This window comes from Thermobia domestica, chromosome 11 (assembly GCF_964235325.1).
Source record: "Thermobia domestica chromosome 11, izTheDome1.hap1.1, whole genome shotgun sequence".
Classification (NCBI taxonomy): domain Eukaryota; kingdom Metazoa; phylum Arthropoda; class Insecta; order Zygentoma; family Lepismatidae; genus Thermobia; species Thermobia domestica.
This window is the reverse complement of record NC_137464.1, coordinates 454783-474261: the sequence shown is the minus strand read 5'-3', so window position 1 is coordinate 474261 and position 19479 is coordinate 454783. Positions and strand designations below refer to the sequence as shown.

At 33.2% G+C, this 19479-nt stretch overlaps 1 protein-coding gene across 1 annotated transcript in view; it reads left to right on the top strand.

The window, feature by feature from the left end:
• The window catches only part of hth (Meis homeobox homothorax), a gene marked incomplete in the record, with an annotated part of 832122 nt that overhangs the window by 539884 nt on the left and 272759 nt on the right, over positions 1–19479 (top strand). Inside the window, 1 exon segment of the mRNA XM_081729908.1 lies at positions 18576–18686. Within this exon segment, the coding sequence (XP_081586034.1) occupies positions 18576–18686 (111 nt within the window).

Here is a 19479-nt window from a genome sequence, read left to right as displayed (position 1 = left end):
TAGGTCTTATGTCTGGAGAACTACATATAGTGTAACCAAACCCAAACTATCAATTAACTCAGTATTATGTCCTTATTCCGTAGAAAATACGAGAACTCGAGTTAGAGACCGCCGTTCAAAACTTTTGTGGCCCCTGATCCAAAAACTGATTACTGTCCAAGATTGCAATCTTTTGATCCATTTTTGGTTTTGCTAAAATTCTTGTGTACTTTGATATTATTTTTGTATATACTTACTCATTATCAGTACAAATTATGTTTAATTAGGTACAAGAGCATATTTTTCAGTATCACAAATAATCACAAAATTTTACGAAAATTGGTCAGCATTTTCCGTTACATTAAGATCTGCCTGCGCTTTACGTGTCTCAAAATAAATTCTGATCACTTTTAATTAGAATACCCTGCTTTATCTACAGAACATTCAAGATTTTTTTATCGGCTTCCTGCAGTTCATATTTCAAGTGACTACAAAGAAATTTACATAAAAATGACAAAAAAGCACCGACTGAAAGAACCATGTGTCTAGGATGTTAAATAAAATTGTACTTCAACATCAGATCTCTGTAAATAACTAAAAGATGATATAACTTTAATAAAGTACTGTAAAAGTTATATAAAATATTATTATTATTATTATTATTATTATTATTATTATTATTAATAATAATATTAATAATAATAATAATAATAGCGCTAGAGAAGCAGACATATGAAACTTTTCCTTGGAACAATGGAATTCAAGTTAAATTCTGACGTAAGTGATCTGGACAAAAGTTGGCATGACCTTATCAACATTTTCATCATCGTTACTAACAGTAAAGAAATACAACTAAAAAATCCAAAAGTACCGTACTTGCAGAATTTTCATCTTTTTGAATTGAGATGTCACCTTCATCCGAGATTATTTGCTAGAAACGGATTAGGATTTGTTAAGACTTGGGTTAGTTCTATTAGAATTGGCTCTTAACTGTATAACAAATATTTTATTCTAAACGTAATTTTAAAAATTGAAGATAGAAGTCTTTTAGCTAATGGGATCGGACGAATGTGGCCCAGTCCATAAAAAAATCAGCCCATAGACGATTTTAAAAAGAGGCCCCATTACGGCGAAATTAAAATACAGCTAATTTTACAGTAATTATGTGATATCTTCAAATAGATAAAAAGATAATCGAAAAGTGGAACAATAGCTCGCTAGACAATATTATTTTACATGAGATACCGTTATCATAATTCATTTATCTGCTTTCGATTTCCAGCCCTTTAGAAAATCGGCATTTATTTCCACGTTTCTAAAGTGCTGCAAACAGAAAGTTACTAGGTGACTCGTGATAACGGTACCTCATGCAAAATAATATTGTCTAGGTCACTCCTGTTCCACATTTTGATTATCTTTTATCTATTTGAAGATATCACATAATTAATGTAAAATTAGCGGTATTTTAATTTCGCAGTAATTAGGCCTCTTAAACAGTAGCTGCTTGAAAATAATTTATCCCTTATATGGTCTTATAAAGAATATAAGATGTATATACTGTGGAAGAGGTTAATACTCACATTTCGTATTTATCTAAGAATTTTTTTCACCTATCCCATGATCATAGTGTCAGTTCTTATTTGTTTTTCCCATTATTATTAAAATGATGTCAGTATATTATCGAAAATTCAACCAATAAGTAAGAATTACATTCTGAAATCCTACATTGAGGAGTAAGGATAACTATTTAATGTTTACACACAATACTACGTTAGTGAGGACTCTGTGTATCACGGTTAGAAGAAATCAACAACAATATATAGGTACTATATACAATATACATTTGCTGTAAATGAATATTTACACTCAAGTATCTCATTTTCTCGAAGACTACCATGAATATTTACACTCAAGTATCTCATTTTCCAGAAAATTGCCCATGAATATTTACACTCAAGTATGTCATTTTCTCCAAAACTACCCACGAATATTTACACTTAAGTATCTCAGTTGCTTGAAAACTACACATGAATATTTAAATTCAAATATCTCATTTTCTTGAAAACTATCCATGAATATTTACACTCAAGTATCTCATTTTCTTGAAGACTATGAATATTTGCACTCATGTATCTCATTTTCCGGAAAATTGCCCATGAATATTTACATTCAAATATCTCATTTTCTCGAAAACTACCCATGAATATTTACATTCAAGTATCTCATTTTCTCCAAAACTACCCACGAATATTTACACTCAAATATCTCATTTTCTTCAGCAATATATGATCTATCGATTAATGATACTTGTTTTACTTTTTGGAGATAAAGAATAATATTTAAGATTAATTATAATTGGTATCTGTATGTGTCTCATCTTTGGGCATTCGTAGAATTTTGTCTCTGACGGTACGTTTCACATACGCAGTATCCAGCAGCCAGTGTGAAGCAATGAACGGGGAGCTTGGCTACAGAATTCCGGCTGCGCTCACAGAGGTGTTACTGTAACAAATGCAGTGTTGTCGCCTATGCGAGAAGGTTTGGCTCAGATTCTTCGAACGCAGCATATGTCTTCCTTTCAAGCAGAGTAGCAGGAATGAAAAAGCACAAAGGATTCGAGACAAGAGGGCCACGATGGATTAAAGCAGGAGGTGCCTAAATGAATCTTCAACTGTTAACGCTCTTTTTTCAAACCCACGACAGAACAACAACGAAACACCAAACCATGAAGTAAAATAGTGTGTGGAGGGAGAAATACCGAGAAGCCGCTTTGCTATTCCGCAAATATTCCATTCACAGAATCAGAATCGGGATATCAATAAAGTCGTTGAGTTAATCGACTTCCTTTGCTTAGAGCTTAATGATCTCTGAAAATGTCGCTATAATTCACTTCTTTGTCTTTTTTCCTGCTTGCTGTCTGTTCTAATTCAACAATTACAGCGAAAAAAAAAAAAAAAAAGCATTTCACTGAATGAACACTTTACACTCGAATGTTCCTAATGGCATATGCCTCATGTGAGGTTCCTTTCTCTCCTAGTATCAAAAAATGTTAATCACGTTTCGCACAAGTCAGTTTCCACTTGAAAGTCCAGCTTTATGTTAATTTTTACTCAGATAAATAAAACTTTAAACAAAGTACGTCGTTCAGTATCGTCCTGTTATAACAACTCCTTTATCAGGCATGTTTAAGAGCCCCCATCACGGTGAAATTAAAATACCGCCAATTTTACAGTAATTATATGATATCTTCAAATAGATAAAAGATAATCGAAATGTGGAACAAAATGTCCTAGACAATATTATTTTGCATGAGGTACCGTTATCAGGACTCACTCATCTGTATTTGATTTCCAGCCATTTAGAAAATCAGCATTTATTTTTGTGTTTATAAATGACTTCAAACGGAAAGCTACTACGTGACTCGTGAAAATAGTATCTCATGCAAAATAATATTGTCTATCGTGCTGTTGTTCCACATTTCGATTATCTTTTGTCTTTTTAAAGATATCACATTATTACTGTAAAATTCGTGGTATTTTAATTTCGCAGTGCTTAGGTCTTTTAGGTATGTGTTGAAGACATTTTTGTAATGCTGGAACTCTACCGCAGTGTGGTAAATTTACCTGAAGTTATTTCTTTTTTCGAAAGTGTACCCCAGTATGGTAGACCCGTGGCCAGGAAGAGGTTAGAATGGGCTCCTAAATTATTTTGTGCCCTCTCAAAAATAGAATGTTCTAGAAATGTTCAAAATTGATTGAAAGCCAGATTTCAAATTCCTGCAATTTTATTTACGAAATTCAGTTTAGCGCAATTTACTCATTTCCACATAAAATTATATGCTTCTTGCTTTGCGCTCACTATTTCTGTCTCTATTAATTCTGGACGTTAATGAAATGAAACCCACGTAAAATTTGACAAAAGTGATCGAAATAGAGTATCGAAGCTTTTGTTTAGTGTAAATGCAATGCGAATGTAATACGGTGTAGGTAAACCTATTTTCTAAAACTATTTTTATGATAATAACAAACCTTGTTAGTCTTGAATTTGTGAACCGTATTACGTATATGTCAATATAATAATTTCATCCTTTGTCAAAGACCTACAGCTTTGTTATTCATTCCATAAAGAATAAATAAACAAACATTTTTGTAGTACCTTGATACCTTTGTCAGTATTCATTTCTGCTTAGTCTTCCTCGATATCTGTGTCAGTGCTCCCTCAGAATTCATTTCTGCGTAGTTTTTCTTGTTATCTGTGTCAATGCCTCCTCAGTATTCATTTCTGCATAGTTTCTCTTGATATCTTTGTCAGTAACCCCTCAGTATTCATTTCTGCGTAGTTTTGGTTGATATCTTTGTCAATACCCCGTCAGAATTAATTTCTGCGTAGTCTTCCTTGATATCTTTGTCAGTCACCTCTCAGTATTCATTTCTGCGTAGTTTTTCTTGATATCTTTGTCAATGACCCCTCAGTATTCATTTCTGCGTAGTCTTTATCTAGAAAGTCATTATCTAGAAATGTTGGTACAACATGATGCTGAGGCACTTGGTTGGGTATGTGTTATCAAATAAATGTTGCAAGGCTAATTTTCGTAAAAAAATTTGTAAGTAAATTGCCATTCTTATACGATGTTGATACTACACTTAATAACTTTTATTGGCAGCACTGCTGACAGAACTAATTTAATCACCCTGGTGCTAAGCTCGCTAAGCTCATAAGGTACTATATTGTGAGAAATTGCTCATGTCCTGTGTTCAACTGTACTGTGCGTGGTGAGCACACTGACTCCCGACCATTATCTATGGCTTCCTAGTTTATTAAGTAACTTTCGCAATTACCTTACGACTTCATGTTAATGTCGAAATTTCTGTCTTCCAAAGATCACACAAACGAAAATCTCTTATGACTCTTGAATTATCTTGTGGCTTCCTAATGTGAATACATGTTGTGGCAGAAAACCCGGATTCGACTTCCTGTGTAGGAGCTTATGTGGTTCGGATTCCGTGTTAAGTTGTAAGATTCAGATGCCATTCAGCATCTGTACAGACTGATAAGCAAGGATATACTCGGAAACAGCCAACCGATCTTAGACCATCCATCATTTATTATTCGACATTCTCAGGGTTGTCTACGAGACAGAGTTGAGGCTGTCTCGTCTCGAAAGTGCTTTCGTCTCGGAAATGTATCTTTCTATTGGAAGAACTCTGGCTCGTCTCGTCTTATGAAGAACTTTAGCACATATCCCAGGAAACCGTAGAAAGAACGTAGTGTGTTGATTGGGCTGAATAATTTCATATGCTATATACTGTATTTCGAGTTTACGAATTTGTTAGTTTCATTTTTAATTTTATTTGCCAATTCCATTCTAATGCACCTTTTACCCAAAAGTGAACGTGAAGGAATTAGGAAACCTTCAACGAAAATATACCTTGCTGAGGTTATTACTAAAGAATATTTTCAAACTGTGACCATCAGATTTAGAGGATAGTACAGGAAAAAAAAAATGTTATTTTGGAGGTATGAAGGAGAGTACAATCACCGAAAGAGGAGCGAAAATATTCTGTTCACCAATTTTGTAAATTAAGCTAACCAATTTGTCTACTGTGACGTTGATGGATAATCCACCCTTCTGCACACCTCCCCATAAGGGAAAATATAATATAATCAGCAGCCATAACGCCAGTGCATTCTACTAATTGCCTGACGTCACAGCACCAGTGGCGGATTTGGTTTCGCATTCAGAGTGGCAGCAAAGCGACAACGACATTAGCTGTGCAGCGATAATATTGTTATCTTTATTGGTCCGCGTACCAGGAAAAAAAAGTGAAGCTTCAAATTTCACATTGAATTTTTTTCTTTTTGGTACAAAAACATTTTTTCCATTTGTATTTATACCATTAGTACTAACAATTGTGGGTGTAAAAGTGGTGAGGGTTTTTTCCGTGTTTTCCCATTAGCTAAAGCTTACTTAGTTTGTCTCTCTCTCTCTCCCTTCATATCGTCACAACCGAGATAGTACAGCTCCCTCTCGCATTGGAAGATTTTATTATATAATCTGTCGTTCTCATCTGCATATCGAATTACTCCAAGAGTAATTACCAGCCAAGTCGTTTTAAATATCAAATCGCCTCTGCGTACTTTTTTTTCTTTAATTCTTTAGTAGAATGAGGGAGGGAAAAAATCTAATTGCTTCGGAATGGGAAGCGACGATGAGTCCCGATTTTATTCTATTCCCCTCTCCCCCTCTTTCTTCAATCGTGGTTGAAATATGAAGCTGCACAACTCTCACCCTTCAGAAAATCTCTCTTTCTCTGTCTTCTTGGGATTGTCACTGCTCTTTATTTGTCACTTAGTGTCTTCTTCTAAGTTATGTATTCGACACACAAAAAAATGGAGGAGTTAAAATTATTCCATCACTTTTTTTGGCAATAGAACAGTTGTACCTGCGATTTAATTGAAATAAGACTTCATTGCTAAGTAGAGAAAGCAATTTTAATATTACTTTTCGTCTTGATATTGTTGTTGTTGTTGTTGTTGCCTGAGCACTTGATTCGTTTATTCTTTCAAGTTTCTGCTGTGGGAAATTAAAGGAAAACTAACTGAACCTGCGCTCTCTACACAGTATATCATTCACATATGAGCATGAATCTCCTTGTCATTCCTCACAACATCTGTACATGATTCTTTACAATACAAGTGAAGGACGTCTTAATAAAAATCGGCAAGGTTTATCATAAAGGGGAGATTTTTTCGATTATTTTTTCAATATCTCGCACTGTTTGCAATATTTAAGCCTACTCCTGGTTTCAGTTTCTAATTCAAGTATGACCAGAGTTTTCTTTCTTCTTGTATGCAGTATGTAATAAGCAAATACATTACATACACATGTCAGTGATATATGTTGTTCATTGGAAAAACACTCCAAACAATAAAGATTCATCTTAGAGATGAGAAATGGTTATCCTTCGTTTTTCATTATTGTTTGGCCATGAAACAAACGCCTGAGGAATATACAACTCCTGTATAGAAGTATGTTGTGTTGGAATGTATAACTCACAGGGTATGTGCTTTACTTTTTAAAATTTTGATACTTCCAGTGTATCCCTAAAAATGTAATAAAGAAATAACGGCCATTTTTTAAATATTCAATTAAAACTGAAAAATCTACACAAAATTTGCAATCGATCAGTGAAAACGGCATCTTTCTACAGCTTGTGGTTTCCGAGATATCATTATCAAAAGAATTGCCCACAAACATATAAACGTCCACAAACATATAAACTTTTCTTAGCGACAAACATATAAACCTAGCATTTTAATATATAAATACTTTTGGAATAATGCTCCAAGTAGCATATGCGTCACTGGTAGGATATGTATGCCAGTGTTAGAAGAAGACAAACAATCTGTTAATTAACAGTTCGTTTTTTTTAACGTATGTAATACGGAAATAAATAAACTAGTATATGTTGCAGCAGTTTAAAGATGTGCTGGGCAGGAAAAACAGTTTTTAGAAAACTGAAACCAGTTTTTGAAAACTTTCACCAAAAAAAAAAAAAAAAAAAAAAAGATTTCTAAAAACTGCTTGTCTTGCTTATCGAAAACCAGTTTCGGGTTTAAAACCAAAATGTTATATACCTACTCAGGAGCTCAGAGCTCAGAGTAGGTATTTTGTGAGGAGCTCAGAGTTTTGCAGGGGTCCAACTTCAATGTGAGAATAAAGTATGTTAAATTTTGAAAAAAAAAATCGCTTTAAAATTAGACTAAATTTTCAGAAAAGTCAAGATTTCGGGGGGCGGAGGTCCGAATCCCCAGAACTCTCCCAGTGCGTACGTTCCTCAATGTTGTTCCCAGTGAAATTGGCCTTGCACTCTGTAGCTGAAAATTCGTCATAAATAAAATTGGTTTAATTTAGAGAATACTTTATAGTATGAACTTTTTTTTTGGAGTGTCTAAATTTCAGATTTTTTTGAGGGGGGGGGGAGAAGGAATGAATACTTTGTTTTTGTAGTTGTTCGAAAAAAATGTCAAAAAAAAACAACAAAGATTATGTTCAACTTTATTTCTTGAGAATTTTTTAGAAGAGGAAGGTTATGCAGTACTAAAATGTACCTCGAATGGCTTATTTGGTACCCATGATATTATGATTGTTCTAAACATTTTATTTAAAAAGGAAACAGTAGAAATAATAAGACCAAAATAGTAAATAAAATGAAAGACTAATTCCAAGGACATTTTTGGTTACTTAAAAAAGCAAAACTAACGGTTTTGGATTTTTCATTAGTCGATGTTTTTGATACGTATGGGAATTCTTTAGTTTTATCGTTCCTCTGTGTATTAACCAGAATTATGTGCTGCATATATACATATACACAAAGCACATGTTGTAAGAAGAGTAAAAAGAGACAAATATGTCTACCATTTTGTTCTCATCTGGTCAAGATAAGTTGACACATAAAAAGTTTTTTTTTTTTTTTTAATAGATTATTTTGTACCTGTACTTGATCTGCCCACCTGTGGAAACATAAAATCTCCTGCAGCAAAACTGACCACATTCCTTCCGAATGGTTGGCCGGACCAAAGGAATGGAAAAATCATTTTGTTGTGGAGATGATGGTGGTGCTCTCTCTTCGTTCGTCTCTTGGTATGACAAAAGAAGTGCAATTTCTTCTATAAAGACTTGAAAACTTGTTACAAGCACTTAGAAAAAATTTTTAAAAAATAAAATAAAAAAGTAATACAAAAAAAAGGTATGTGGGAAAAAGATAGATATTACTACAATGTTAGTCTGGATTTTTGTACGAGAGAATTTATTACTCAAAATGCAGTACATTTTTCTTTCTCTGTAAAGACTGAGAGAAAAAATTATCTTGCTAGGTTTTTTTCCTCCCTACTTCAATTTGCACATCCTGGTTTAAGTTTAAAAAGTTCATAAGTTAAAAACGTACTACTCGGCACTTTATCTTGTTACCATTTTTAAAAAGAAGTATTTTTATTGTAACATTTACTTACAACAGAAATGGTTCAACATGTTTCATGCGTCATAAATTAAAGCTTGAGGTTTCTTGGTTAAAAACTTTGATTTCTCTATTGCTATTTTTTTTTTTTATTGTCGACATATAGAATTTCTGGTATGCCCTTGTTGCTGACCTGGCATTCTTCTTCCTGGTGAAAACCAGTAACAAATAAAATTAAAGAAAAAGAAAAAAAGAGAGAGAGAGATACGAGATGTGTTCGTGTAATGACTTCTTTCTGTAAATACTTTGGTGACTCTGTTTGTTGTGGATGTTTGGCAATTGATCAAAAGTCACCGTCTTAATTAACTGTGTCATGGATGTTATTGCAGAGTGCTAGGCATGACAAAAGGCTACTTCTGGTTCTTTAGATATTCGTTCCCTTTTTTTTTTTTTTTTTCTATCAAGCTTTAAAAGTAAGCAATACCTTGGCAAAGCAAAACAATGTTAAAACCTACTGAATCAACAACCAAGTTGGAACAGATGGAGGAGAACGAGTAACAACACTTCTGTTGGGTTTTGGGGCACAGGTTGATCCCGTAAGATTTTTTTCAGGGGTAAAATTTTTCATTAGTCTAGTGGTTACAGCGTTGGACTCACGTCCACGTGATCCTAGTTCGATTTGCGGCCGATGCTTCCCGTCTAACCAGCATCGTGAGGCAAACTGAGGAGCCACATGAATAAAACGACGTGACGGCCACTAGATCTAGAAAACTCCTGATATGCCTGCCTGTTAGAGAAAGGGCGACGCAGCACGCTGACCACATGTTAGTCGCTAGAATGGATGTAATTCAGCCGGTCGCTAATAGATGGCGTTGGAGCGGATCAGGGCCACTAAAAGAGCTGTTACGCTAGGTGGTTTGGTTTTTGGAAAATTTTTCATTGAAAATGGCACAATCGAACTTTAATCACGTCAAAACGATTTTTTTAAAGAACGGGAAAATATTCTCGAAATTGAATAAGATTTAATTTAACAAAGCAAGTTATCTTGGTTATGCCACAACGAATTCGGTTCTGTTCCACTGCTTTGGAAAGGATGGGAGGAAAATAGTAAATTGCGTTGGTTGCTTGAGTTAGAATTTAGTCTGTTATTTCAGTGACTTCTAGAAACTTTTAGAAATCAAAGACAGTTGAAACTGATACATTAATTCCCCTATAGATGGCACCATATGTCCATCCGTGAGGGTTACCACTGAACAATCGTGCCGCCAACATAAAGTTAATAATTAGCAGGGGACAGTAGGTCAGTGATAGAGTGTTCACCTCTGGCGTGTGGTGTATGCTTCGATCCCCAGCCAAGTAAGTTTGTGGTGGACAACATCATGCTCGCATGTTTTCCCATGTTCTCGCATTTTCTAATTCCACCAATCTTTCCATCATCATTTACTTGCTTTAATCATCGTCTTCCTTATACATATCGTCTTCCATCGTCTTAACAAACATAATTGTGGGACGTTAAACTGAAAGATTTAATCTTTCATTTTCCGAGATATGGGCATTAACAGCCACCCCTATTTCCTTTCCCTTCCGCGTTAACTTTCAAAGTTTAAGAGGCCTAATTACTGCAAAATTAAAATACCATTAATTTTACAGTAATTGTGTGATATCTTCAAATACATAAAAGATAATCAAAATGTGGAACAAGAGCGCGCTAGACAATATTATTTTGCATGAGGTACCGTTATCACGAGTCACCTAGTAGCGTTCCGTTTGCAGCCATTTAGAAACGCGAAAATAAATGCTGATTTTCTAAATGCTTGGAAATCGAAAGTAGATAAGTGAGTCATGATATCGGTATCTCATGTAAAATAATATTGTCTAGCGAGATCTTGTTCCACATTTCGATTATCTTTTATCTATTGGAAGATATCACATAATTACTGTAAAATTAGCGGTATTTTAATTTCGCCATGATGGGGACTCTTAAGCGCTTTGGCCACGCGTTGACCAGTCACTCACTCACTCAGGACTTCTTGTTTTGTATAAACAGATTTAATATTATTTAAATTAAATGTAATTTGTAAATACTAAAATTATACAGAATTTTATTTTCACAAAGGAAGATATAATGGAAATGGACTTGAACAGGGTGTCTATCGGTCACGAAAGTCACGAAAAAGTCACGAAATGAGAAAATGGTCATGAAAGTCAAGAAAAAAATCACGAAATTTAGCTTTTGGGTCACGATTTTTTAAAATCTGTACAAATATACGTACAGACTGGAAAATTTTGTTCTACAAAACATTAAAATTCACCACCAAAGATGTCTATAGTCGGCTTTAGACGCTACAAAATCGCTACCAAATCGCATGCATGAAAATTTGGCCTAATTCGCATCCAACTTCGCTCTTGAAGGTGTTCCGAAATTTTATGGTTCTCTAAGAAAAGGTCACGAAATTTCATTTTGGAATTTTACTAGACACCCTGTTGAAGAAGGAAACAGTAAAAACAAACCATTAAAGTCCGCGTTTCTTTCGAATCAAAAAGAAGAATGCTTCTCTATAGAAATGCAATCGGTAGCAAACTCAGATGACGCAGGTATCTGGTAGTCCTAACGAGTCACTACAACGAGAGAAGAAGAAGAATTAAGAATTTTAGGAATGATCAAAAAATGCATCAAAAGATTGCAATCTTGGCCAATAATTAGTTTTTGGATCAGGGGCCACAAAATTTTTGAACGGGCCCTTAATCGAGTTTTCATATTTTCTATGAAATAAGCACATCATACTGAGTTAAGTAATAGTTTGGGTTTGGCTACACTGTACGTAGTTTTGTAGATATAAGCCTGCAACAAAAATTTTGATTATAATATATTGGATCTATTGATCTAATAATAATAATAATAATAATAATAATAATATTGCTTCATGTATAAAAATATGCCTATATAAAATAAGAGGTACAGTTTTTATTGTGGCATACTGTGGCATTGATTTTCATTGCCTAAAGGTTTTTTTTTTTTTTTTTTTTTTTTCGATGACAGCACAGTTGGTCTTCATGACTAATGCCCGTAATGCTAGGGTAGATGTTTTAACGGTAATTTGGGGTTTTGAACATTTGAACAAATTGTTATCCGTGACAGTACTGGCGGCTGAGTGAGGGTAGAGAGAGGGCGATTTAAAGTAAATGGTCTTTTACTACGAGAAAGCGTAACTTGAATTGCAGTTATCTCTCTCTCTCTCTCTAAATGAGGGTTGGGGGGGGGGGTTGAGAAGATAGAAAAGCAAGTGTGGTTGACTTTATAAATCTGTGACACTCTTCTGTTACCTGTGTGTCGTCGATAAACTAACCACAGTTATTTCATTTTTTTTTTCTGTACTAAAACGACGATAAATTTTGCTCGGTAGTACGACAGACAATGTACTTAGATACATTTTTTTAAACTTTAATACCTGATGAATTACCTGAAATTACGTACTTCAAAAAATATAGCTGATTCCTGTGTTTTGACATCTCATTTTCTATTTACGATGATATACTACTATTTGCCTATTAAGTAACAGGGTGTATTGATTTACTTTTTAAAAAGTAAAAAAAAAAAAATCCTTTTTCTAACTTCCTAAATGTTCTAATGTAGGGTTTGTCACTTTAAAAGTTAATAAACAGAAACTGTTGAGAAGTAACACATGTAACACCGTACCATATGTGTGTGAATTCAGTTTAGAAGAAGAACATCAAGTACATGTTGGAAATAAAATTCAGATGATTAATGACACTGTTCACGTGCATAAAATATGAAATGAAATAATGTTTAGTTCGCTTCATGCAGAGTCTTTGTAATACGAGTTTTCGTAGTGTGTAACAACTTAGGTGGGAAGAACAGAAAGATAGATTTTTTTTTTTAACCTATTTTCATTTTCAACGAACTTAAAAAGTTTGTTACTGACTTCTCTATGTTTGTGTGTGGTTGTTATTTGCGAATTTTTCAATTTTGAGCCCTCCATCAAAAACTACCTGCAAGAAATGATGGAATTTTTCGCGTCGCGAATTTTTCGGATGTTACCCTTCCCGAGATATTGGCCAATGGAGACTTAAGGAGGCATATCTCGGGAACCGTAAGTCGTAGAGGTATAATATTGGTGTTGATCAATACCAATATTGATTTAATACAACATCGTTTTCTCGGGGTACTCCCACTTATTTCATTAATCCTTCCATTATCATTCACTTGCTTTAATTATCGTCTCCCTTAGCCTAACGGACATAATCGTGGGACATTAAACTAGAAGATTTCATTTAATTTCATTTTTTTTTATTTTCTGAGATATGGGTATTAACAGCCAACTTGATTCAATAATTGTTGCGTCATTAGTTATTGATTCAAAATTCCAGTAATTATTGCGTCATTAGTTATTGATTCAATAATTAGTGCATCATTAGTTATTGACTCAATAATTATTGCGTCATTAGAAACTTCGAAAATTCTTTTTAAGTTTGTTCTGGCAATGCTCTTCGAGGATTCTCTACTGGTTTGTATTATAACCTTAAATTTTAAAAGGGGAAAGTGTTAGTGACAAAAATTGTATAAATAAAGTAACGTTCGTGCCTGGCGTATAAATTATTTGGTATTAAAAGGCAATGATTTCAGCTCCTGCAGGAGTCTTCTTCTGGTTTACAGTACCTTGAGAACGAAGTGACTGGTTGTTACTTAGATTTCTGTTGTAATTCCGAAAGTACTGATTCCTTTCATATTTACTTGCTGTGGCAGTTTCACACTGATTTGTTGGTGTTCTTTAAAAATGCTTAATGCATTGATTTCTGTAGACCAGGGTTTCTCAACCTGGGATCGCGGCCTCTACGATGTTTAAAGGGGTGTCATGAGGGTCGCGAAGATAAGCGGAAGAGATAAATATAATTAGAATCTAATAGCGGAAAATATTTTTAAATATTATTTTGAATTTTGTCCTGATAGGTATATTTGTATTTTTGCACATACTCTTAAGAACAAGAAAAAAAATAGGTCTACTAAACATTTTCAACAGGTGCAGAGTTGCTTAAAAATCACGTACACGTATATGTGTGAACGAATAGTGTTTTTTCCAGCAAGCTGGCCAAATGAAGGTAGATTATTGGTGTGGGATTTTATTTATTTCCTAAATTTTAAATGTACACAAGGTGCTTTTAACAGTTTTTGGTGATAGTTAACACATACACAACAATGTATCAAATTCACAACAATATGAGGTAACTCAAAGTGGTGGCCTCTCGAAAATTAAAATAGTCAATAATTTTTTAAACAACTGTCCTATTTTTTTAAAAAACCAAAATTAGAAATCACTATTTTTTTTAGCATATGACCCAAAATTAAGTGAGTTATGAAGTTTTAAAATTTTCAAACAACCTTCATTTTGAAACAGTATAAGAGATCAGATTCAATATTTGTAATATGAATGAACTGACCAAATTTGGTTTTAATTTACTCGCTTTTAGGGAAGTTACTGTATCCACTATATACAAGAAATGGATTCTACTATTATAGTAGGTACATTAAAAACCCCACACAAGCTTATTACAAACCAGAAATTATAAGTAGGTTGCTGGCAAGAAGATGTGATAAAATGGTGGTCCTGATAGGAATTAAGTTAAGAACTACTGCTCTAGAAATTATGAAATATTTTAACAGGATGTCTATCGGCCATAAAAGTCACGAAAAAGCCACGAAATCAGAAAACGGTGATGAAAGTCAAGAAAAAGTCACGAAATTTAATTTTTTGAGTCAGGATTTTTTTTCTTTGCACAAATATAAGTACGGATTGGAAAATTTTGATTCATAGAACATTAAATTTCACCACCAAATCCCAAGCAAAGCAAGCTTTTGTCGCATGCATGAAAGTTTGCTCTAATAAGCACCCAAATTCTCTATTGATAATGTTACGAAAAAGTTACGAAATTTCATTTTGGAATTTTAGTAGATACCCTGTTTAAGATATTGAAGATTTATTTATACTGTGCGACAAGGAATTAACATCCGTTTTCCGTTGTTCTATTATTATTATTTTATTTACATATAAAAGTGTATAATACAAAATGAAAACCTGATAAAATTAAGTCAGCGTTATAATTATCGATATTTTTTTCCCCCTTTTAATATTTCGGTTATCCTTACTTCCGTTGTCTTCGTCATAGAACTTAGAGGATGAGATTTGGAAATGTTAAGCATTACAGATAACGATTTTTTTTTTTAAATGAAAAGATAAAATGTTAGAAACTATGCTGTTTCTAAATCGTCGTAATTGCTCACTCCCCTTAAGAGACTTACTAAAGATAATACAAAATTTCCAATTTTTCATTTGCTTGTTTTTCATAAGTGAAATGACATAATGAACATTAATGATATAATAATGACATTATCTATGCAACTTACCACAGTCATAGATAATGTTATTCTACAACAGAAAATAAGAACCGGAAGAATTTTCAGTGTAGCCAGAATAATATTTCCCCCAAAATCTTAAGTTAAGGCAGCGACTAGAGAAACGAACTCAACTGCTTTTGATTACTATCGTGTTGTTTTGATATTCCCCTTAACTACTTTTTAAATATTAATTTTAATAACTGAATGCCACGCTTTTTTTTACAATAATTACTGAGCAAATGTAGTAGTACGCAATAATATAAATAATAATAATTATTGTTGTTATAACCTTGTACACTGCCTGCTTTTTTTGAAAAAATCGTCAGATGTATATTGATTTAAACAACCATTTTGTTAATTTTTAGTGTTAAAGAAATAGTAATTATTTAACGTATTAATATTAACAAGAATTTCTTAAAATAAATCATAAAAACGTTTACAGTTTTTACACTGTACTGACGTTTTTTCAATTTTTTTAATTTTTTTTTTTTCATTTGACGAAGCCTCCGACGATTGCCAAGTTTCCTCAAAGCGAAGTGAAGTAATAATAAAGTGAAACGGAGTGGAGCTTTTATAACATGCTGTTAAGAGCAGCTAATTTTTCAATTAAGATCTTTCCACGTTATGCGTTTCTTTTTATTATTATTATTATTTCTTGAAAAACGCAAGTAATAAGTTTATTACCGTAGAAAATGGAAAGATACTTTTTTTTTATGTTTTGCTTTTTTCCAAAGTCTTGGACACTTGTTGTTGGGATTTCTCTATTTCCTCTTCTTCTTCTTTGCTCTTTTTGTCACCTTTCCGCCTATTTTTCTTTCTCTCGTTCTCAGGCAATTTCTTTCCGCACACGTTACGAGAGAGAGAACGGTCTGGTTTATTGAGCTGTAAAAACGCAATGAGTCCACCTGCTGTGTCCAAGATAGTTTGTCCCTTGAACAACAAGCGTAGGGAATAGTTTTATTTGTTACGCTGTTTCCTTCTTCTGTTTCCTCACTTCACATTTGGTCAACTCCCTCCTGTGTCTTTGTGTTGCCCCTCCTCGGCCGGTTCTGATGAAGTGCAAAACAATAAAATGATGAGAGCATAATACGATTTTTTTGATTTCCCTGTCTCTCTTTCATTGTCACAGTGGTAAAGTAAATTAGCGTGTTATTAAAGTGGAACTCTATAAGTGTTTTCATTCTTGATTTAAACACCACTGGAGGTGCCCTTTACTTAAAAAAAAAAAAAAAAAAAAAGAAAACAATCAGATCATTTATTTATTTAGTTTGCAGATTGGCATGTGTGAATAGCCATTTTCAGTAACATTTCATTCATACACAATCTAGTATTTTAGTGAATTTCAATTCCTAAGGGATCTAGATATTTCGATTTTTATTCCTCAAGAAATCTTGCAGAATTACAGATTGCCCTAAAAGCGATGCATTTATCTCAAATTCACGTTTCTTTAAAGAATCATTGTTATATTTAATCCCAAACATAACGAACAAAGGATGCGGTTTCATTGATAAAAGTTCAATCATACGGTAAAATAAAATTGGGATAGGCGAAACATACTAATAAATGTAACAAAATAAAACCTAACAGAATTGTTTAGGTATTATTGAATTATTTAAATCTTTGTGTAAACAAAACGGATGTCTGCTAATAGATTGCAACTTATTATAATATTTGGACCCAGGAAGGATGAGAATGGCGGAAACGAGGAACTGCATAACTTATACCGTTTACCTAATATTATTAGGGTCATTACGTGTAGGAGGCTCAGGTGGATAGGTCATGTAACTAGAATAGAAGAAAGTAGGAACGCTTTTAAAGTTTTAACTGGAAATTCAACCAGAAAACGACCATTAGGAAGACCTAGGCGTAGATGGGAGTACAATATTAAGCTAGATTTCACAGAAAGAGGAATATAAAATATAAACTGCATTCAGCAGAACTACTAGCTGACTAGAATTAATTATTTTTTTAATCGTTCTCTTTTTAAAATTAATTTATTTTCTGACATTGCTAAAATAAAGTATCGAGCTGTTTAAGTACATGTTGTATTTCATAGGTGTGTGAATAACTTGATTAATCAACCATAGTTTTCAAGACATTACTAAGCAGATTGAAAATTAAAGTTAAATTCCAAGACAATTTAACAGGCCAGAGGTTATCATAGCTTCAAATGCTGCTCAATACTAACAAGAAAAATATCGGTGAAAATTCACTGGATTATGTTAAGAATATTGTCACGAAATATTTGTCACAGCATGAATTATTAGTAAATAAACGACATTATTCAAGATGAAGAAAATTGCATACTCGCATATAGGTGTGGAACAAAAGATATGAAATTAAAAATAACAAAGGTGAAACATTAAACATGTGTGTGAAAGTATGTTTGTTGTTAGCCATAAATATGCAGTTTATTATTGTACATATTAAATTGAAAGAACATTCATGCTGTTATCGAATGCTGTAACACCAGTCATCAGTAATACAGCTTTATCTAGAACTCAAAAAAAAAAAAAAAAAAAAAGTTTGTACATGTAACATTTACTTGTACATGACGTATCGCCTGGTCCGAACATAACCCTACTTTGTCAAGAGTACAGATGAAAAAAATAAATAAAAAAGAAGTATTTTAGAAAATCAAAAGAGTGTCACCTAGTATGAAACTCAAGTCTAAAAAAGAAAATTATACTAAAAATCATTCGTTTGCTCTAAAAGCTTGCGGTACTTTCCTGTGCCCGCTTAGTTTCTTCTGGAAACATTGTTTCTTTTTCGAGATCAGCTGAAGCGTGTTGTTAACATTACGCGCTTAGCGCTTTGTAATGTATGTTCGTGTGTGTGATTTCTTTGTTTGTTTCACGGATTACGAAGATTGGCTTGATATCCTGGTGCTTAGCGTGTTAAAAATGTCAATAGCTAACTTCCCAGCCCTTTGTTGTTGATTTTTGAAGCATTCTATTGACAATTTACCAGACACTGTCGCGTGGGTAAGCAACAACGAGATTTTTTAGCAAAGGGGATGGATGATTGTTGAACTTCAGGGTAGCGATAAAAGAATTGGGGTGCGCTTGACAAGAGTTTTAAAACTTTTCATCCCCTCTTCCAGTATTTTCCTCGCCCCTACGTATTGCTATCATGAAATTTACATATTCTAGTTTTTTTCTTCTGTATATGCCTGACGAGACAACTTTGTTTATTTTACATTATTTTTTTTTCTCCCTGTCTTTTAGACGATCGGCATATGCATGCGTCGTCCATCGAGATCCGAACACGCGACCGACTCAAACACGATCCAGGGAGTAATAGTGTCGGACCAGTCAACAATCATCACTACTTCTCAAGTAAATGCATGTTTACTTTATTGACGTGATAAATTTAAAACTTTTTTTTTAAATATTTATTTGCTTGATTTTTTAGTTATTAAATTATTTTGTATTTTGTCCGTACTACTCAAAATTAGTATTATTTTTTCATAAAAAGTATTTTTTCAAATATTTGAAATTAGTTATAAATAAACAATCTTGTTAGCATACGAAATCTGGTCCTGTGTGTGGAAAATTATATTTTTGACTATATGATTACATAACGCTATAATAAATATGAAATTATAAACCTTAGTGAAGAACAGGATTTCTCACCCTGGGGGTCGCGATCTCTAGAGGATCGCGAAGATAAGCGGAAGAGATAAATAAAATTAGAATCTAATACCGGAAAATATTTTTTAAGTATTACTTTGAATTTTGTTCTGATAGGCATATTTGTATTTTTATGCATACTGTTAAGAACAAAAAAAAATAGATCTACTAAACATTTTCAAGAAGTGCAGAGTATTTTAAAAATAAATTTAAATGAAAAAGGTACAATATGAAACTAATGAGATTTGTATATTGAAATACTAGAAAAATACAAGTGCAACAAAACCAGAATTTTGAGATACAATTAAAACTGAAAGCTAATGAGATACCTAAGCATGGTGTGATTTCACTAGTGCGACAATGTCCGGTTCAATCTTCGTGACGCACATTATCAAGTCATTTAAAATATTCAATAACTTTTAAACAACTGTCCAAGTTTTTAAAACCAAAATTGGAAATCATTTTATTCTTTATCGTATGATTCACAATTAAGGAAGTT